This window comes from Pithys albifrons, chromosome 11, assembly GCF_047495875.1.
Source record: "Pithys albifrons albifrons isolate INPA30051 chromosome 11, PitAlb_v1, whole genome shotgun sequence".
NCBI classification, from domain to species: Eukaryota; Metazoa; Chordata; class Aves; order Passeriformes; family Thamnophilidae; genus Pithys; species Pithys albifrons.
The window spans coordinates 14,466,919-14,489,358 of NC_092468.1; the positions used below are offsets into that span (position 1 = coordinate 14,466,919).

At 41.4% G+C, this 22,440-nt stretch overlaps 1 protein-coding gene across 1 annotated transcript in view; it reads left to right on the forward strand.

The window, feature by feature from the left end:
• Positions 1-22,440, forward strand: part of LOC139676797 (probable cation-transporting ATPase 13A4) — a 40,524-nt gene that overhangs the window by 16,115 nt on the left and 1,969 nt on the right. Inside the window, exons 10-29 of the mRNA XM_071566124.1 lie at positions 728-898; positions 1,333-1,490; positions 4,491-4,679; positions 4,989-5,050; positions 5,769-5,913; positions 7,264-7,350; positions 7,946-8,099; positions 8,684-8,795; positions 10,624-10,748; positions 11,966-12,129; positions 13,179-13,301; positions 13,918-13,997; positions 14,632-14,674; positions 15,561-15,670; positions 16,423-16,519; positions 17,239-17,311; positions 18,512-18,686; positions 19,123-19,331; positions 20,086-20,174; positions 22,276-22,356. Of these exons, the coding sequence (XP_071422225.1) occupies positions 728-898; positions 1,333-1,490; positions 4,491-4,679; positions 4,989-5,050; positions 5,769-5,913; positions 7,264-7,350; positions 7,946-8,099; positions 8,684-8,795; positions 10,624-10,748; positions 11,966-12,129; positions 13,179-13,301; positions 13,918-13,997; positions 14,632-14,674; positions 15,561-15,670; positions 16,423-16,519; positions 17,239-17,311; positions 18,512-18,686; positions 19,123-19,331; positions 20,086-20,174; positions 22,276-22,356 (2,447 nt within the window). The remainder of the gene's footprint in view (positions 1-727; positions 899-1,332; positions 1,491-4,490; positions 4,680-4,988; positions 5,051-5,768; positions 5,914-7,263; positions 7,351-7,945; positions 8,100-8,683; positions 8,796-10,623; positions 10,749-11,965; positions 12,130-13,178; positions 13,302-13,917; positions 13,998-14,631; positions 14,675-15,560; positions 15,671-16,422; positions 16,520-17,238; positions 17,312-18,511; positions 18,687-19,122; positions 19,332-20,085; positions 20,175-22,275; positions 22,357-22,440) is intronic.

The following is a 22,440-nucleotide window of genomic DNA, read 5'->3' on the forward strand; positions in this document are numbered from 1 at the left end:
AATGTCTCATCACGGCAACATCTTCAGCCTGTGGGAGTGTCTGTTTAGCCTTCCCATGTCCATCGATAGGATAGCAGTGGAGGGCATATCAGGTGGGAGATTACACTGCAAACCAGGATTTTTAGTCTTTAAATTCAGTCTTTGGTTTGAATCAAACTGAAAACAACAGTTCTGAAATTTCATACAAATGCAAAATTCCAGAAACCCCTTTCATTCAAAAATTTTCAGCTGCCAGAAAATAATTCTTCTTCACATTACTATCTACTTTGACATAAACAGGATATTTGTCATGTGTCAAGCATGGAGCTAATGGCTCTCCTTTTCACTAGGGAGGGAAAATTGGGAATGTCATGTTTATTCTGCTTGAGGGAATAGTGACCTGCACATTTTGATTCGAACTAGGTAAACAATAGCTCAGGACTCTTTTCAAGACTATATGTCTACATCCAGGGCTTGGAGTCTTTGGACTGCTTTCAGTTCTCAGACTTACACGAAGCTGTTGTATTGATGCAAAGGAGAGCTCTTCTCTGGCTGTCTGTTTTCTAGGCTTCAAACTCTATTCACTCTGGAGATGTCACAATGGAAAAGTAAAATTCTCTAAACTGGTTTCTCTGGTAAATACCTCTAACTCACAACCTAGATGTCTAGGTTACTGTATTTATTTGAACATCAGCAGGCTGGTTTGAAGTGTACTGCACTTTTCCTTATTTGAGCTCATCTTTCCTAGGAGAAAGTATTCCAGTAACAAAGACCCACTTACCCCAAGCTGATAACTTCAAACCTTGGAAAATGTACTGTGCAGAGGATTACAAAAAACATGTCCTCTTCTGTGGAACAGAGGTCATACAGACCAAGGCAGATGACAGAGGAGTAGTGAAAGCTGTGGTGCTACGCACTGGTCAGTCAACACTTCAGTTTTCTTTTTGTTTCATGATTTTTCTTGCTGTAACAGTCTTACTTAATATACCCAGTCACATCAAGTTAAAGGCATTAATCTAAATTCACAACAGTCAGACATAGAACCGTTATCCTGGCCTGGGCTAAACTATTATGTGTAGTTTCTGTTTGCTTGGCATAACTTTTACAAGAACTACCAGCTTATTATTAAGAAGAATAATTTTGCTTTGCTTCTGAGACATTGAGAAAATCCCCCCCTTGCAACAAAAATTACTTTTTTCTGTATTTTGTAGATTAGGTCACATACACCAAAATGAAAGATCTGGACCTTCCTTCATAAGTTGCAGAAACTGAGTAATTTTGAAGCCCTCCATTCTTCGTAGAGAATTTACAGAAATACTTACTCTTCAGAATGATTTTAGTTTGTCTTTCTAGGTTTCAATACAGCCAAAGGTGATCTGGTGAGGTCCATTCTCTACCCTAAACCCATGAACTTCAAGTTGTACAGAGATGCCCTCCGGTTCCTTTTGTGCCTCATAGCATTTGCAGCCATTGGAATGATCTACACAGTGTGTGTATTTGCACTGAATGGGGTGAGTTACTAAATGCAGAAGAGATGGTCACACTTAGTTTTAAGAGACTGGAAACTTGAGTGACTTCATAAGCATTTATATATAAAAACACAGTCCTTGTCACTCTCCTTCTTACCGTAGCACATGAGGCCATTTTACAATGCAATTGAATTGGTGACAATGCACAATACATATATTCAATTCCAAAGTGCCAAACCCACTGTTGCCAAACAGTCATTTCTTCTGAGATCTTGGCAAATCCTATGCAAGCCCTGCATGCCTTATCCATGGTTTAGCACTCTGTAAGAACCCTTTACAGATTTTTTTTGTCACACTTTTTTGTAAGTTCCTAGAAAAAGCACAAGTGAGTCATAACTTAAATGGGACACAGGCTGATGTGTTATTGTGAAAAGGCAGCTTTCCAAAAACTTCAGTTTAGATCAAAGACCCATCTATCTCTGTCTGCTGTCTCTGAGACTAACTGGTGTCAAATGCTTATGGAAGATGATTAGGAAGGACAAGTAAAGAACTATTCCTCCCTGGTATAGTCTTCTAACTCCTTAAAGAGAAAGGTTTAACAGTTCAGTAAGCTGCCTTTCCTATCTGGATCATCTAGCTGTAATAGTCATTGAAAATCTCCCACAGGGTGGTTTAATCTATTTCTGAATTAATTTGTGTCTTGGACTTGACAGCACCTCTGGCAATGATTCCACTTTTGCTATGTACTGCACAGAAGTGTTCTGAAAGCTGCTGTCTGAAATGCTGAAGGCATTGTAGGTTTTTGTTTTAGAGAAGTAGCAAATAGCTGCTTTCTGTTTGATGTTTCCTGTACTAGTGATGACTTAAGAGATCATTGGCCACCCCTTCAGCCACCTTTCTTCCATGTTACACAGCCTTGAACAATACAAATGTAAATAGAGATCCCTGAAAATTACTGATTTTACAAAAAAGTCTTTTGCCTTTTTTTTTTCTCTCAATATCTTTGTATGGTCATTTGTGGAGTGGTGGTGGAAGGGACATAGCCTACACTTACTTATCACTCGGCTTAATATCCTTGAGTTACTTTGGGGAAATAACTTTTGAAAAGGCAGTTATCCTGTATCAGTTGAATTACTCACATCTCAGTGTGGAACTAAGACTCACTGTATCAGGAAGCAGCAAGGGCCAGCTATTCCCAGGGGGAGGCAAGCCAGGAGCCAAGGGTGATGTGAGCACAGACAGTTCCCTCACTGACCAGTGCACAATCACACAGTGCCTGAACACAATGGGGAGAGCTGGATACAGGTAACAGCCCATCAAGAGTCCCAGGCAAGGCAAAGTTGTAAATAATATGGGAAGATCAGGCAGAGGCAGGAGGAGATGGAGAAAAGGGACAAGGCTACAACACACATCTTAAGGTGTCCATCCAAGAGACAGGGTCAGAGACAGGTACATCTACAGCATGGCTCAGACAGGGGCAGGGGCTGAGGGCCTAGGTCTGAGCTTAAATGGAGCTGCAGAATCCATGAGAAGGTGTGGATGGAGGTGAGGCTAGCAAGGGTAATTAAGGCCTATTACTGCGTGCAGGGCCCTGCTGTATTGGTCTCTAAATCTCTGGAGGGTTCACCTGAAACCCTTGTAAAACATTTCATTCATTCTCATGCATTGAGATCAATGTAAGAAATAGTTGTACACTGTAAACAGTAGTTCCGCAAGTTTTAAAGCTTAATAGATTTCTAACTTCTTCAAAAACTTTAAAGAAATCATTTCATGCCTGGGAAATTATCTGTCAATGTAAAGTCCAAGTCCTGAGTTTCAAGGTTCATTCTGTCATTCAGCTTTTGTATTGTTTTTGTCCTGGGGAATAATCTACAACCAGTTGGCTCAGAAAATTATTTCCCCTTAGGATATCAAAGAAAGTATGTTTAAGAACATATACTGATGTCTGCTTTGCAGTTTTTCCTTTTTTTTTTTTTTAATTTAACTTCTCCCTTGCATTATGTAAAATGCATGCTGATGTTATCTCAGCTGTTGAAACTATCTTGTCAGACTCGTGTAAGATTGAGTAATGCAATATACTAAATGCTTTCTTTTCTGTGAATGTTTATCTAAAGGTGGGTGGTAAGTTCTTCATTCTAATATAAAATAGATAAAAATACTATCAAACTTGTGCCTTCTGTGGTCAGAGGCAGTATCAATGAAGAGATGAGAATATGATGGAAATTCAGCACATCAAACACAACATGATTTATGGTCCAAATCTCAAACTCAGAAGTAGTAACAGTAGATCTCTATGATGGTTTGCAAGTCTTTCTGAACTGCAAATTTGCTTTAATTTGCAGTGTCTCAGTTCCGGGACCTGAATTTGAAACACATTCAATTCTTTAGCAGTGATACTAAGTGCCAAAAGTGACACTGCCCACACCCAGCATAATGACAGTCCATTTTATAGTGACATCTGAACTCCCAAATTAGATTTTGCTTTTAGAATGTAATTGTTACTTGCATATCTCTTATGGGTAAAAGCAATTTCCTTTTGCAACTCCTAGAATATAAGATCAGAAGAAATCATTAGCTCACACATTCTACCCTTCTTTTCAGCACCATCCTGTATGTCTCACTTGTCACCCTGACATGGAGTCCAGAGCTATACCTCTAGGCAGCTGGATGAATGCCCATATAAATAGCAGATTCCTGTGTGCTGTGTCATGGGAAACTGGGTTTGACTGAGGGTGCAATAATCTAGCTGGCATATTTGAACTCATGTGCTTTGGAGGAGACTGTGAGATCTACCTGGCAGGTTTGTTTGCATGGACAACGATTGAGAGTCTGGAGGCTGCTCTTTAGCAGTAGTGAGGCCTTAAATCCTCTGGTTAAATCAAGCTGATTAATTTCTTATGGAGATGAATATGTAATGTATCATGGGCAGTACAGGCTGAAGCACCTGCAGTGGATGGGAGGAGGAATGAAAAGTACTACACTCAGTGCAAGCAGCACTCCTTGCCACTCTCTTGCTGGTAACTGCCTTTGTTATTATGTCAGGAGGAGACAGGAGAAGTGGTAAAGAAGGCTTTGGATGTTATCACTATTGCTGTCCCGCCAGCTCTGCCAGCTGCCTTGACAACAGGGATCATTTATACCCAGCAGAGGTTGAAGAAAAAGGGCATCTTCTGCATCAGCCCACAGAGGATCAACATGTGTGGACAGCTGAACCTCATCTGCTTTGACAAAGTAATGGCTGTATAGTGGTTATACACTTATTGGTAATGGGAGCAATGCTAGGTCTGGGAGAGTATGGGGTTTGATTGAACATTTCCATTGTGTTTTAGAAACACACTGTCCCATCTTGGGTGCTTAAGTTTTTGTTGCCTGAACAGAAGCTGTTGCAAATTCTTATTTTCCTTGGAATTGTCTGGAAGCCCTTTTGCTCCACACTGTGCTGGCATTTTCTGGACAGTAACTTCTTAGAATAAGTCTTGCTTTTTATTCCCCTTAGAGCTCTCATGTGGAAAGTTAATTTAAATGCACATTTTAACTTAGACAGGCACCTTAACAGAAGATGGCCTGGATCTTCGGGGCTTGCTGCCCTCTGAAAGAAACTGGTAAGGTTCCTTGACACACCCGTGGCATTTAAATTTGGTGGGATGGTGACTGGATTCTCCTCCTAGACATCAACAAATCTGAAGGATGGTTAATGCTAAACAGCAGTTTGAAACTCCTCATGTTTAGATTTTCATTTTTATTTCTATAGTTTCTGGAAAATGAGTTGTTTGCCTCATATCAGTGGTCCTTCACATAAAAGGGTGCAGCCACTGCCAGCTCCATTTGGCACAGCAGGTCCATGCAGGTAGTCTGCAGCAGGCATGCTAGGTTAGATCTCAAAGCTGCAGTGTTGCCTGAATTCTTTAAGACAAGAAGTCACTCTTAACCATGAGACTGACATTAAGTTCCTTCAGTGGCCATGATTTTGCCCACTTAAATTTCCAGAAATATGCATGCACAAAGATGCTCAAACTTATATCAGCTTTAGAACTCAAGAGTCCTTGCACAAGCCTCAAGGAAAGTACTTTATAATAATCTATAACTTTTCATCCCAATGGACTCCTCAACCAGGCAGAATACACCTGTTGTGAGCATGCAAATCCCAGACTTAATAGGTGCATGAGAAATAGCTCATGGGGGAGTACAAGTCTGCAGAATATGCTTGTGGCCTGACCTCAGGATGGGATTTTAACTGCCCCCAACATAGGATTTTTTTTCTATTGGTCAAATGTTTTTGGTGTTCTCTGTTAGTAATTTATATATTCTCTTTTGTGTTAGCTTCCAGGACATTCACAGCTTCCCCTGCAGTCTGCCTTGGGGCCCGGTGTTCAGAGCAATGGCAGTTTGTCATTCATTAATTGTTTGGGAGGGCAAGATCCAAGGAGACCCACTGGATGTGAAAATGTTTGAGGCCACTAACTGGGTAAAGCTGTGCTTTGTTGTTATGCAAACAGTGGAAGGGTGTTTGGGTGATCTGGCAAAAGAGAAATGCCCCAAACCCTCTCATTCAAATAGCTACTTCTCACACAAGTAAAACGCAGAAGACATACTGCATACTCAGGCTTTTGAAGAAAAGTTCCTTGTTTCTGCCTAAAGCTTTCACCTAGAAGTCCTTTGAGTACTTAACTCATTTGGCTCGAAGTGGTGGACGTCATACAAACCACACTGGCACAACAACTCTGGCTGATGTGACTCACACACAGATTAAGACCACTTTTACAGAGCACGTAAAAGAATCCTACTGGCTTTGAACTAGGTACAAGACTTTGACATTTTTTAGAGCTCTGTCAATGTGTGAGATATTTCTACCATCTTCAGGTTTGAAATCCCATGTTTCTATGAAAGCACTATGCTCCCAGTCTCTGTTCCATTACCTACAAATAGCCATTATTGTTGCTATTTACACTCTGGTCGGTTGAGGGTGGGGAAAGGAGCATTCGCATTCATGAAAACTAAGAGCTGCAAATCTGAGATGGGTGAGAGGAAAAGAGCCCATAGCTACCTGGTGGAAGGTATAGCCACAAGATATGGCTAATGCAAGGCAAGAGGTTCATGGCAGGATTAGCTAGTTATGTGGGTGACAACATCTGTACTTAACACCTGTCTGGTTTTGTTATCTGCAAAATATGCAAACATGCCAAGTTTCAAGGAATAAATATTCACTGATGACAGGAATTAGAGGGTGTTTTTCCCTGGGTTGATCACCTTGCCATTTCAGCTTTAGGCAGACACCCAACAAAGTTATAAATTAAACAGAAGTCCTGATAAATAATGCCTGTGAAACAGGAATAATTGAGTGTCCTTTGACAATATGAAATATTTTGGTCCTCACAATCATGTTGTGATGATTAAAAAACCCAGCTGATCTGTGGAATACTTCAAGAGAAGTGCACGGTGCTTTCTACATGAATACAAATTCTTGTGTATTATTTTCCTCTTAGCTCTATGGTTATATCTAAAGATTTTTGTATATTTCAGTGGGTTGTATGAATAAAGTATTTATCATTAGTGAGATGATATAACCTATTTGCTGTGCAAGAGTACAGCAGTGTTTTATTGAACCTGGTGAGGTTTTGTGTTTCATTTCGAAGAGAGGCAGTGGATTTTCCATTAGTGGAACTTCTAATGTGATATCAGATAGATCCCACCTCAGGAATTATTCAGATACCTTGTTAAAAGGAAGAGTTGTTAAAAAGTTCTAAATGGATCCTTGAGGTTCTTTTCAGCTATACTGGTGTTGTGATCTGAAATATTTTTGTCTTCCAATACATAGGTGATAGATGATTCCAGAAGACACCAGATTGAAGGTCAAGGATCCACACATGCCACAGTTGTTAGACCTGGACCTAAAGCCACCACTGTAAGCTATTTGCCAGATTCACATTAATGATCAAGTTAAACTGTGAGTGAGACTTACCTTTCAGTATAGAAATGCTTGGTTGTCCTAGTCCCAGAGCGCTCTTCCACAAGAGAGATTATGCTGGGAGAGCTTGCTGCTCACACCAGAAGCAGGGGCATGCTGGACAACAGATTGTCCAGCTCAGGGATTTGCCTCTCCTGGTGGCTCAAGACTCAATCCAGACTTAGCCGAGCAGTGAAAATCTCTAAAAGCATTTGAGAATGCAGTGGGGTCTGGTACCTGATGTCAGACCCTTGCTGGTGACACACACTATGGCAAATGCTTTCAGACATCCATTTTCCCTTTGCAAGACTGGTGTAAAACTTAATGGAGTCTTGCTAAAAAAGAGAACTGTGAGTTCCTTTCAGTAAATTGCATCTAATGGCCTGCTAAAACTCTCAGTGAACTTTTTCTACTGCTTAAGGTACAAATTTAATCTCCTCATTTCTGTTTACGTGTGACAACTCAGCCCATATACATGGCTAGCTTGTTAAAATCCTTTAGTCTGAGTTTAAAATCCTTGCTATAGTATTAAATCCACTTGTTTTTCTCCTAGGTCCCAGTGGAAGAAATTACCATTGTACATCAGTTTCCATTTTCATCATCCCTGCAAAGAATGTCTGTCATTGCTCAGGAAATTGGTGGGGATCGACAGGTCTTTACAAAAGGGGCTCCAGAAATAGTAGTCATGCTATGTAAAGCCGAAACAGGTAACTAACATTTATAAATGCTTCCTAGAAACTCATATGTGTAAATGACTTTTGATGATGAAATGAAGTGGAAGGACCAAATGAGATTTCTGTGTCTAAGATTTGATACTTCAGCCTGAGAAGCCCTTCTGTTGTGCTCCAAGTCTAAGGCTAAGCTCTCATACAGCCCTTCTCAGCAAAGGACTGCTAAGAGATAAAAGTACCAACTCTTATACAAGGTATACAGTCTCTACCAGAATAGATATTTGGAAAACTTGTCTACTAGTCCAGTAGCCACTGAAAAAAAGTTTTCTTTTTTTCTCCACACCTTGTGAGGACAGCTAGAGGAACATAGATTCTTTATGACTCCCTGGAAGAAGGTAAGTCTTTGCAGAATAGTTTAGAACCTAAGTGCAACATGACAGAGAGGCAGTGGTTTTCTTATTGAGCAAAGTTCAGTTCGGCAACTTTCCTTGATGCCCTTGGCCTATCAGTAGACTCTAAGTCTACCTGCCCATTGGGACATAAACCTCTGATCCAAGGCTTCCTTTTATTAAAAAGCTGTCAAATGCCCTGATGAACTGTCTTTTTCCTCTTTTACACAGTCCCATCGAACTTTGCAAGCAAGCTTCTGCTCTACACAGCACAGGGCTTTAGGGTCATCGGACTGGCTTGTAAATCTCTACAGGCAGGGAAGCCATCCACTGCTCTAACAAGGTAAGCCATGGGCTGCTGCTTCTGGCCACATTCAGCCATGGGCTGGCAATGCCTCACATAGTACCATCACCACAACCTGCCAAGAGCAGGATTGTAGTACAGTGTTGTTAGATTGAGGCCAGAGGAAATCTGATTTAAATCTGGATAAAGATCTGAGGAAGGGAAGAGGACCCTCTTACAGTACATGCTCAGAATCCTTGTCCATTTCTCAAGTTTCTTAACTTTGCATTAGCATAGGAAGCATAACTCTAGCACATTCTGAAGACTAGCACACCTCTCCCACATTCCATCATTTCTTCCATCAGTCTTCTTGCAGATTTATCCAGGTTTTCAGTAAAGGTATTTTTTTCCTTCTCCTTTATTTTTTTTCAGTTACCCAGACTCCTTGATTAAGCAAAGACAGCAGATGACCCCATTGCTGTTCTCTAGCCCAGTCAAAGTCAGCAAACTATCTTCTGCTGTTGTCTTGATCCAATATTCTAGCTTTAGAGCTTTAGCTCTCTTTAGTTTCATAGAAGTGAGAAAATTCTTCTACTATGCTCATGGTATTAGTTTTTCACAAGCTTCACATGAATTCATATAGTTTTTCCCAAATCCCTCTAGCTTTTGGCTGAGATATTCCAGAAACACCACTTCTGAAATATCTGCAGTTACTGATCATCTGCTGCCCTCTGTCTTTACTAGCTGCAGGTCCTAATTCAGGTGGAGCTCACTTGCTTTTTCACAGTGCTTTTTGCTTTGCTGAAGGGGCCAATGACACTGAGGCAGAGTGCAAGTGGTTATTTAATTCTTGTGACAGGAGTCATAACAGACCTATCCAAGGCAATGAGCAAACACGTGTGATATGGCCCAGATTTTGCAGTTGTGTTTGCAGTTACAGCATGTGTGATATATATGCTATGAGGAGAAAAGAGAAGGCTGGTGGTCAAACACAAAATCTGCCGTAAAAGCAGTAACTGTTGGGGCACAACCTGGTTCAGCTGCTCTGACTGCCATGAAAAAGTGTTTGGCAACACCTCCTTCTTACTGCAGTAGCTAAAACAGGTGTTTGAAAGCTTTTCTTTTCAGACTTTTCAGAGTCAGCCTGTGTCCCTGAGAGACCTCTAGTTCATGACTCAGGATAGGGGTGTTTATCAAATTCTCTTCTCAACTGCATGTGTTCAACTGTAAAACAGCAGTAGCACAGGTGTAGAGAAAATAGTAGGGTAAAACAGAATTGGAGTTTCGACATCCTCTTTGCTCAGGCCCTACTGTCATGAGAAGGAGATAAATTTACTAAGGTGTGGGGGTTTTGTTGTACAGTCCTCAAATGAGAATGACTAGAGTACATGAACTTTCCAAATCCGACCACCAGAGTTTGGGAATCCTACAGGAAATTCAGGATTCTTTTTCATGCTAGCTGAAGATAGTGTGTGAATGGAAAACAGTCTAACTTATCCAGCAGGCTTAACATTGGTATGTGGAGCAGGTGGGTTGTGGCTCTTTTGATTTGGTACTTAAGTAGACACGAGCTGGAAGCTGGCTGTGTACTGAGCTCCTTCTTCAGAACAAGGGACAAAGAGAAAAGACAGTTGAAAAATTAGTTGAAGATTCTCCATATGCAATCAGCACCACTTGCAACCAGTGGGAAGCCAGCCCTCCTGGTGCTGAAATAGCTCCACAAAGGGTAGATAGCCTGGGACTGCTGAAAACAAAACCAAATTATTTTAATTGTTTTGAGTTAGGTAGGATGGTTAACAGTTATTACTAGCTAACACCAAATTCAGTACAAAACCAGGCCAAAGGCAAGAAGAAGAACTAAATCTGTCTGTCTCTCTTTCACTGTTAGGGAGGAGGTAGAATCTGATCTGACATTCCTGGGTCTGCTGATAATGGAGAATCGATTAAAGAGGGAGACAAAACCTGTCCTGGAAGAGCTCAGTGCTGCCCGTATCAGGAGTGTTATGGTTACAGGTATCTAAATCGGGTGGATTGCTCATGTGATGACCAGCCCAGACACAGAGTTCAATGGTGTTTAAGTGAACAGTCAGCTGTTGTTACCACCACTCATAGGTGTGTGGTTCGGCTTTGCGAACAAAGATTTGGGAAGGGCTGTCCCCACGTGGGTGTGCCCTTCCAGCCTGCGCAGTGGATTTTTTTAGGTGAGGCACAGCATGCGCAGAACTGGCCCCACCGTTTAAGTCCTGAGGTTCATCTGCCATGGCCAAGCGAGCTTGGACAGTGACAGTGAAGTCCTCAGGACTAGAACCTACAGCACCCGGCATTTCCCAGGAGGTCTCCCATCCAAGTACTAATCTGGGGCTGACTCTGCTTAGCTTCCGAGATCTGATGGGATCAGCTGTCAGGGAGGCATTTAACTGCCTAACCACTCGTAGGAAGGCGCAGATATTTAGTCCAAGAAGCATATGTGTTTTAATAATGACGTGTGCTGAACCATGTTGTCCCTGGCAACTTCACCAAGCTGTGTTAGATACCTCATAAAGGCATGTCATGTAAGATCCCTTCTTTATAGGGTCTCTTGAAATCTTGTTATCATAAATGTGCAGAAAGGGAGTATCAGTGCCAGGACAAATCCCTGAACCTTAAGACATCTGGTAACTAATGCCTACCAGTCCCTATTTACCCCTTTTTTTTTTCTTAAAGGGCTATTCTATCAAAATCCAAACCAGAATTTTATCCAGAATTTGGATAGAATAACCTCCAATTTTTTCATGGTCTGAAAACATTTGTTTAGGAGTCATAAGGATTGTGTCTTCTTGGGCCTCAACCCTTTCAGCGCATGTACACCAAAGCCACCTGAGGCCAGTCAATGAGAATTAGTGATACCTGCAGCAACTTAGCAGTGAATGAATACCTTTTTGGTCTTTGTCTAAAACAAATAATCTAGAAGCATATTCCACATCAGGATTTCTTCAAGCTGAAGACAAAAATACTTCATCTCCAAATGAAATATTTCCTTTACAGATGAAAATAGGTCTAATGATTGAGACAGACCTTATCTGCAAAGTTTTGATCTTTATCAAAAACTTTCTTACACACAGACAGTGAAATCTCACTGATTCTTGTGGATAGATCTGAAAACTTAGAACTCAGGAAAAGGCTAATGTTTCCTCCATAAACAATTTCTCACTGCAGAAATTTTTAGATAACACTCCTCTTGATTTTTATAGGTGACAACATTCAGACAGCTATAACCGTTGCCAAAAATGCTGGGATGATCTCTCCAACACACAGAGTGATTCTTGTGGAAGCAAACGAAGTGCCTGGATCTTTTTCAGCATCTATAACCTGGAAACCCCTAGAAGAAAACAAAACTGAAGATTGCAGAAGACTGGTGAGCATATAAGAAGCAAGTGTTGTGCAGCAGGGAAACAAACTAAGCAGTAAAGCTTTAAATAAGGCAAGGGGATTACATTACTATAACAGAGACCTGTCATTCACCATCATTTGCATAACAAAATATGTGCTAGAAAAATATTTAAAAAGAAGGGATCTTTATAAAAATGTACTACTCTGGAGCTTACTTCCTAACATATTATCTTGTGAATATGTTTTTGGCAACTGCCTGGCTAGGTTTGAGTACAGCTTTGCAGAAATCCAGGAAAGATTTGTCCCTAGCCCTCATGCTTAGTTGATGCTAGTTTAAAGCATGCTTTCTTTCCCTGCAAGATAAATTTGATGGTATAGATGTGGACTTAAAATCAGAGGAGGTGCACTGGACCAGCCTGTTCAAGAAGGTATAGAGTTAGCACTTCCTCATACCTGCAGAATTGAAGCACAGATAAAGTCTTGAGAAATTGCATATACACAATGAAACACAAACAAACTACATGAAGAAATTTATTTCATCAAGCATCTCCTCAGAGAAACTAGGCTGAAAACCAGTCACTTTCTCCCTGAAGTAAGTCTGAAGGTGCTGACCCTTTCTGAGATATATTAGTCAGACAGATGGTAGGGAATATCTTCAGGGGCTGTTGAGTGGCTCCTTTCCACCAAAGCCCATCCTGAGCTGCATCTGCACTGTATTTCACTGTATAAAGACTTGGTGGTGCCCCTATACTGCCTCTCTAGCCCCTCTCACTCCGAGTGCAGCCCACCATATTGGCACTGTTCCATGAATTCTATCAAATGCAGCAATGCTGAGGGCCAGTTTTTAAAAGTTATGAAGCACCCAGTTAACACTGAAATTAATGGCATTATATACCTCAATCCCTTTAAAAATCCAGGCAAAGGCAATTGGCCTTAAAACCAAGGCTCCCAGAGTCTTCAGAAGTGCCCTCCCCATGGTATGCCCTTTACTTTGTCTGTAGTAGTGCCTGTGTAACTGTACAGAGCGGCTTTGGAGGGCCTGGGCCCAGCAGTCATTCTTGTCTTCTTTTACAGGAGGATGACAGTCAGACTGAGCAAAGAATCAGGATGGCATTGGCATCAGGCCAGTATCATTTTGCCATGAGTGGAAAATCTTACCAAATTGTAGCTCAGCATTTCAGGCACTTACTTCCAAAGGTAAGATCTGCATTATTTAACTGGTGTAGGCTTGCCATTCAGGATATTTGAATTGTTCTGATATATTTAAGTGAAAGGATCTGTACCAGAACATCTTTTGGGAACAGTTCTAACCCCCAAATACTTTTGGATGATTCTCTGATACTAACATATGTGAAAGGACCTAAAAATCCATGGATTATTTTCAGCACATGAGAGCAGCAGATCTGCCCCATGATGTGAGGATGTAACTTAAAATATTTTTACCCATATGCCTGGCCCTCACACAGCACTACTTCTGTCCTGTTTTGGAGAAGAGGAGAAAACATGGTGTTGTACATTATGCACTTCAGCATGGCTTGTCTGTTTCATGGACAGGATAGTCTCTGCCTGCCTGGTAATCTGTGTTCATCAGATAACTCAAATGACATACCAGGCCTCTTGTCCTTATTGTCATTGTTATTTTTTCAAAATATTGATTAAGAACTATTTTATCTTTGATTATCAGCCTTTCCTACTTCAGAGTCTTGAACCAGTTGTTTATAAATGTGATTTTTTCATGATTTCTAGTCCAGATCATCACAGAAATCACTTACTTCAAGTGCTTTAAAAATAATTTCCTTTATTCTCCTTACAGCTCCTGCTGAATGGAACAGTTTTTGCTAGAATGTCTCCTGGTCAGAAATCCAGCCTCGTAGAAGAGTTTCAAAAGCTGGAGTAAGTTCATAATGAGTTTGAAAATGTTTGTTGGATTTCCAGGCTTGAAAGAAGTCTAGTAAGAGCTAGCTTTTGTCTAGCATAGCGTTTCATGGAAGTGTACAAAGCAGAAAGGTCCACAGATAAAGAATTTTGCAATTAAAATCCAAAAGCCTGTTAAAAGAGACACTGAACTCCATGCTGGTTTGGCAAACTGTCAAGATCTAACACTTGCATGATTTTGTCTTTTGTTTGTTCACACCATCCTTCATTCTTACTTCTCTTGGGGCCTTAAGGAGGGGCACTAGTCTCCCTAAGATTTTTTAGGAATATCTCCCAGCACTGTAGCTTCTGTGATGCTTGCAGTCTTTTTACTGCATTACTGCTGGCTCAGTGTGATGGGTTAGAAAACATGGCAGGGCAGCCTGGATTGGTATGGCCTGTGCTGCTCACCGTCACAGAGGTGTATATATATTCCTGAGTCCTGGGAACAACCATGCACAATCCAGAGTCCTGGGCTTATATTTCAGTCTTTCAGCTTTCCAGAAAGGCATTTAACAAAAAGCTTAAATGACTTGCATAAATAACTTGCATGAAGCAGGCTCTGATTCTTCACTGTTCTCAGAACTGAACTGCAGGTCACTTTATTTTTTAGTTACTTTGTGGGCATGTGTGGAGATGGAGCCAATGACTGTGGGGTAGGTGAAAATTCTTTCCAATATATTTATTTTTAAAATGAGAAATGAATGCAACGCCAGTAGAATATTACAAACTGAGCACATGCTGGGGATGGGAGTGCACTGCTTATTCACAGAGCAGTATCGATTTAGACCTGGTCCTGCAGTGTGGTCCTTACCACACAAGCACTGTCCTAGGCAGAGATTTTTGCAGTTTGTGGTCTCAAGGGCTAATTCATTTTCTTTATAAAAACTACCAGGACATTCTCCAAATCCTCCACTGGACTTTATGTCAATATCTTCAGTGTCTGGGTTTGGAGAGGACAGGTGAGAAGTTTCCATGGGGAACAGCTCTAGTCTTGCAATGTTTTTGTAAATGAACATTTTAGAAGTGCAGGAAAGTTTTGATATTTATTTTTCCAAGAGGAAGAGTTCATGTTCAGGAGGGACCCATAACTCCCTTTTGGGCAGGTTCAGATTTCACACAACCTTGTGGCAGTGAGAGCAATGCCACTTCAGCAGTGCAGCACTCACTTGTCCTAACACAAAGTCCCAAGGATTCTCTTGTGGGAAGCAAGCAGAGAGCCTAGGCTATCTGCATAAGTTGTGTCTGCAAATAAGTGCTGACAAAGGAGGCAGAGCCAAGCCTGTCTTCTGCAGCTGGTAGTGGATGGCTCTGGGGTCTGTGGAAAATGAACTGGCCCATGCCCTCGTCTCCATTCTTTTCCTGGACCCAATGCCTCAACCACATCCCATTGGACAGACCTCCTGAGTGGAGCACACCCAGGGGGTAAAGAGGGCCTGATGTTCAGAGAACACATCCCATAATAAGGATCACTGCTTGGCTGATATGTGAGTTGCTGTGTCTTCCTGGTTTGTGAGTGTTGAAGAAGAATGTGACTTTCAGGCTTTGAAAGTGGCACATGCAGGGATATCACTGTCTGAGCAGGAGGCATCTGTGGCTTCACCTTTCACATCTCGAACCCCCAGCATAGCCTGTGTGCCAGAGCTAATCAGGTAAGCATGGATTTTTGTTTCCTATTTCATAAAGAAGACATTCCTCTCAAATATTAGTCCCACCAAGCCACAATGTGTCTATCTAGAGAAAAATAAAATATATCTCTGACCCTGAAACTGCCATTTGCCTAGTCCCTACCTGAAATTCCTGTAAGGTACATTAATTAACTCAAAACTACAGGAGGAGGGCATTTGCAGTTGAGCTTTATGTCATCAACAGTATTTTAAATGCAAAAGAAATGACAAAATGAGCAATGCTACATAAAGTTGAATCAAGTGTCCATAAAAACTACTGTCAGGCCCTGCCTCTGATAACCTATGCAAGGGAAATTGGCATCTGTTATGCCAGGATTCTAGTTTTCCTTCCTGGGGCAGGATACTATATGTTCATTGCATGAGGAGAGGACTTATTAGCTTGAACTCACTGAGCAGCTGCATAGCTTTGAATTTTTTTCCTCATACTAAGTTGCTAACTGCACTACTAATATCAGTAGAAAAAGTTACTGGGCTAAATTGTATTCAGCAGAGCAGAGGTGACTGGAATAAAGCCCGTTTCCTTGCAACAAGATATCTACAAGTGAAGATTTTACTTTCATTCAGGCCAGATTTTCTTTCTTTCACCTCCCAGAAAGATACTGGCAAAGACTTCACTGCTTGTAATACGTCTTTTTTTACAGCAACAATTTGAGAGGACTAGCAACGGGAACAGATTCCTCACCTAATTGCTATCCTTTATTCATGTCTTCACACAGGGAAGGCCGTGCTGCTCTTGTCACTTCCTTCTGCATGTTCAAGTACATGGCACTGTACAGCACAATTCAGTACCTTGGTGTTCTCCTACTTTACTGGGTATGTATTAGGAACATGTTGGCTAGAACTGGATGAGCTACTACTCCCTTATAGGAGAAACAGGGTATAAAAGCCACAATAAAACTAGGGTATGAAGCTTTACCTTTACCTGAGCTGCAAATTTCAGATGGTTGTCCTGTACCCTCAGCTGAAAATTGGAAAGATCCTTCCCATTAACTTCAGGCAGTGGGTTCAAGATCAAGCTGGGCAAAAAGAAGGCTAAGATACTGAATGGTATTTTGGATGAGGGCATATGTCTGTGAAAGGAAGAATCTGGTGTAAGCATATGCTGTTATGATTTATTCAGCATTTAAACCATGAATTGACTTGACAGTAAGAAAATCTCCTGGAGTGCCTTAAAACACTTTTACATGGCTTCTTCCCAGATGGAGAGAAGGGCTTTGCATTCAGAAGTCACCCAGCAGTGAGAAACCATGTCTCTTCAAATAGTTTTCTATTGCCTGGAGTGAACTGGAAGCATAGTTAGTCTGAACAATGTGCAAAATGAGAGTACTGAGAATAATGCAGGCTCAATGGTGACAAACCTATTGGCAGGGTGGTGAAATGTGTGGTCCCCTTACCTGCAGAGTAGCATTTCAGAACAAACAGTAGAGCATTAGCTCCATGGATATAATATAGCTTTCTGGAGATGATATAAACCAGCCCATGGCAAATGTCTGATATGCGATATTTTTTCTTTGTATTGCTTTTTTTTTCAGCAACTAAACTCCTTTGGGAATTACCAATTTTTGTTTCAAGATCTGGCTATTACCACTGTCATTGGCATGACAAGTAAGTCCCTTAGTCATCCTATGTATTAATGACAGAATGATCTCAAATATTTTTCACCTCCTTGGGAATGCATAATTCTATGTACAGAAAAGAAGAAAAGGGAGACTAAACATCTTGAAGAGTAATCCTCTAGGTAGAATACAGGACCTTTAGATGCATAGAAGAGGGGTGTTGTTTGAGAAAAGCTCTGAAGTAAGATGGGTAATTCTTAGTGGTGCATTTGCTAACTGGGATGTTATCTCTAGAAGGAGTAAAATCCACCTTATGCAGTGGAAAGTCTATTCAGGCTTTTTCCTGTTAACTCTGTGCCCAAAGGAAAAAGTGCAGAGATTGACTTCACAATCTATCTCACATCTGAAGCTGCATAGGCAGGAGCCACAAAAGGAAAGAGACGTGAAAACGGAGAAGAAGGAAATTACAGATGTCAGGCACTACAGAGCAGAAAGTTGTTAGCCAAGAATAAAAGAGGAAACCAGTGCTGAGGCAGAAAGACAATCTTGTTGAGATAGAGTAAATGAAGGGAGAGGTTTAGAAGCAGTATTGGCAGGGAAAGGGCCATGAAGAACATAGAGCAAAACCACGTCCATATCTCTTCCATCCTTGTTGGAACACAGACAACAGGAAAAGACTAAAAAGGTCAGCCACAATACTGGGTGCCAAAAGCTACATTGCTGTAAATAGCCCATCTGGAACATTGTATCAATGTGTATAATCATGTACATCATATATAGCTGTATTACTTAAAGTCCGTATAACTTTATTAAACCTAAGAGCAGAGGCAAACATGATGTGTCAGCTAATGCAGTCTTCCTCCAGCTCAAATAACCAGGCACTAGCCACTGAGCCCAGGAGGATGCACAAAACATGGGCAGCAGAAAATTCCAAGCCACAGTTGGCAAGTGACAGAAAGAGAATAGGAGAACATGAGTATGTTTATATCCTTGGACCCGACAGTAGACAATTAAAATAAAAATTCAACATTTTATTTTCCAAAAGTGCCTAATGATAGTTAGATACCATTAATTAATCTCTCTGTATCAATACGAGTTTCTAAGAAAATGACTCTGTATTTTGTAGTTGATATAGTATGATTTATAATGAATGCTGTAGACTGTAAAAATGCTGACCATTGATAACAGTATTTTACAGCAGCACGGCTTGTATTTTGGACACACTAGTAAATATTTCTGCATGTTACAGTGAGTTTCACAGGTGCCTATCCAAAGCTGGTTCCCTACAGGCCTCCAAGCCAGCTCGTCTCACCCCCATTACTGCTCTCTGTTGTACTTAACATCCTCTTCAGCCTCGGCATGCAGATTTTCGGGTTTGTGGTGGTCCAGGAGCAGCCTTGGTATTCCAAAACTGATATACACAGGTAGGTCCCCTTCTTGGGACTTTGAGTAACACGGGTTTGACATAGTAGGGCAGGTCTGCATGATACTATTCATCAGCTTTACTGCAGGCCTGATCAGCAGCTGCAGGCAGACCCTGTGCTCTCCACAGGGTGCAAACATTTTAACCACTGTTGTCTGCAACTCTCTAAGCTCTCCAGTGATCTGCCAGGCAGCACAGTGCATGTGGTGCAAATGTTTCTGCTGAGCACACAGAGGAGGATTTGACTGCAAGAGAGACCAGGGTGTCCAAGTAGGTTTGAGCTCAAGCTCTGAGAAGTTCAGCAAGCTGAACCCAGAGTCTGAGACTCAGGGCATTGCCAATAACCTATATCATGACTGTGAGGGAGGATTCCAAATAGTTATAGTGGAAGCTGGGGGAAATAATCATTTGCTGACCAGTGTGACACTCTTTTTCAGCGCCTGCCTTTCAATGAACAACCACACAGAGAATTCTTCCTCCAGCCTGGGGCTCCATGGGGTGAGAGATGGAGCCCAGGAACAAACAGACAATGGCTACAAGAGCTATGAAAACACCACAGTATGGCTACTAAGCACCATCAACTGCCTCATTGTAGCACTAGTATTTTCCAAGGGAAAGCCTTTCAGGCAACCCATTTACACAAACTGTAAGTATAGGGAGAGAAGAAGGGTTATATGTCAACTAATTAGGACAATTCACTAAGGAAAGATTAAAACTTGACCAAAATGATGCCAGCCAAAAAGTCAGGAGCCCAATATTAGACTTCTAAGTGACCAAAGGCCACATTTCCAGGTACCTTTTTAATGCCAGTGGCATCCAGCTTGCTTCTGTAATGCTAAAATACTGGAATTTGTATTTCTGAAAGAGACAAAAGGAGTATCAGGAAGGTGGTATTGGCTGGCAGAAGCATCATATTACTACATATTGGCTACAGATCACAGATGGAGAGAGTAATAGATTTTCCATTACTTAGACTCTTTAGATCCTGATCAAGAGCAAAGTCCCAATATCACTGAAATTGAGTACAGAATTCCTAACCATATTAACAAGATCAAGACAACATCCTGGAGATTTTTCTGCGTGACAGGAGATACTGAGCTCAGAGAGAGACTCACTGGAAGGCTGTAAAGCTTCTCAGATGTGAGGAGTCACATCAGACATTCAAAATACCCATTTGGTTGTTTAAGTCTGTGGCTACAAGGCTTGTCCCACCCTCATGTCACTGAGTTAAGCTGGGGTTATACTCTGTTCAGCTTTCTTCTGCTGAAAGTTCATTCCTACCTCATGAATTTTTTTGATGACTGTGTAACATAAAATTATTACAATCTTCTATAATAAAGGCAAGCAGCTGAGATTGCTCATAAATCTGTGGGTTTATTTGTTTGTTCTTGTCCCTTCAGATGTGTTCATACTGGTGCTTATAGGGCAGCTGGGCATTTGCCTCTTCTTGATGTTTGCTGATATTGATGATCTCTACTCCAAGATGGATGTGAGTATTGTTTTAAGGGGAGGGTTTTCTTTGTACTGTCAGTCCTATTATTAAGTGCATGGAATTGTTTTAACAAAAGACACAGAATTTTTCAGGGATACATAGTACCTCTACAGACAAATAAAATGTTGAGATGGCTTTTAAATAATGGTATTGTAGAACCTTCTGTAGATGTGATGAGTCCAAACTGAGATCTGTGCATTTTGACAGCTGAACAGCTACACATGTACTTTTCATTGTTTCAGCATATGGTTCATGCAATAGAAAACAACATTGGTGAGATTACAATGCTGGATGTGTTGGTGGCTTGAAAGTTGTGAAGCCAGGAGAAAAATGGGGCTAGACTTTGAAAATTTAAAGTACAGTACCATGTGCTCTGAACAAAGGTCCTCTTGCAAAGATGATCTACCAGTTGGCACACACAGAGGCTCTCATTTCTCAGTCCCCAATCCTTTCAGGCTCCCTGTTTAAATCTCAGAGAGCCTGCAGTTACCCAAAGCAGCATTTGAGTTTAGAACAGTTGTAGAGATAGAGTAGTGGGGGCTTTTATGGCAATAGAGGATCTGTCTTGATCCTTGATTAATAAATATCAATAAGGGCTTGATTTAGTTAGTCTGGCAGAATGAAGGCTGGCAGTTTTCTTGTGAAAATCCATCCTAATGGAAACATGAGGGAAGGACAAGATCCACATCAGCTATAGGACAGGGTTTTCAGTGGACCTGACAATTAGTATTTTAAGACAGGGAGACGTTAACCGTGTCCACTGTGACACACTCACAGTCTTGCTGTAGGTGTCACAGGAACAAAACAACAAAAGTGAATTACAGCTTTTTTTTTTTTCTGCACATTTGTAATTAGAGCGATGTTGTGTGGTGGCTTTGAATAACAAGTTCTGAACACGATGCTTCCAGTACTGTATGTTTGCATGACAATTAGCAAGTCGATTTAGAAAGGGAAGTAATGAAACATGGTCAAAGGGTATGGGCCTCGATTTAAAATGCCGAAGAGTCCAGCAAAAGCTGCCTCACCATGCAACTATTTCCAGAGCAGCGACTCAGTGGGCAGACACAGTTAGAGAACCTGCCACGAGATGGCACTTTAAACCAAGTCTTAGTTCTTTTGTGGCCTGTGGTGGCACATGGTCAGGACTGCAGCTGTAAGAGCCTTAAGATGCTTCTGGGGAGAACTGCAAAACTCCCAGCCCAGGCAGTCTGGAGGGAATACGCTGGAATAAACTGGATTTGCTGAGAAAAGGGTGGCATGGCAATAAAAACACCCTGCAATATCCTGGCTGTGGAGAGACTGCTGATAACGATTTTGGATCAGAGCTTCATCTCCAAAAGAAATTGAGCTACAGCCAGAAAGCTGGTGCTGCCAGCTGTGGGAAGCTGGAACAGGGGTTGGAGCTGAAATAGTCAGACTCTGAACTTTTTCTTACATTACAAAGAAAAGAGGTAGTTAGATTTCCTATTGCAGTTCTAGAGTATGGTTTTCCCTGTTTTCTGTACTGTGTCATAGGTTTAAAAGCATCTTTATCAATAATTCCTCAAGACAAGTAGCAATATTAGCTCATCAGAAGTGTCCAGCCCATGTGGGACTCTGGCTTTTCATGACACAAAGCTGGTGAAGGGTCTGGAGCACAAGTTGTGAGGAGTGGCTGAGGGATCCAGCTTTGTTTAGTCTGGGGAAAAGGATGCTTAGGGGATAGCTTATTTTTTTCCATAACTACCTACTGGAGGATGTAACAAGGTGAGTGTCACTCTTTTTTTCCCTTGTAACAAGTGACAGAGAGGAAATGGTCTCAGGCTGTGCCAAGGCAGGTCTAGATTGGAGATTAAGAAATAATTCTTAACTGAAAGAGTTACAGAGTGCAACGTACTACTCTGGGAAGTGGTTGAGTTATCATCCCTGGAGGTATTTGACTGAAGTGTAGTTGTGGCACTTAGGGACATGGTGGACTTAGCAGTGCCAGGTTAGTGGTTGGACCCGATGATCTTAAGGGTCTTTTCCTGTGTAAATGGTTCTATGTTTTGTCACACAAGTACCCACCAGTGTCTACTGTGAACACACGTTACTGACCAGCTCCTGCTTTTTCCCCCAGCTCGTTTGCACTCCTACCACATGGCGGATCTCCATGGTGATGATGCTTGCAGTCACACTTGCTGTGTCCTTCCTTGTCGAGGTGAGTGTGCTTCATTGAATGAACTAGTCAGCACTAATGAGAGAGATGAAAGGGTCAGGTCTCACTCTTTCTTCCTTCTCAGTC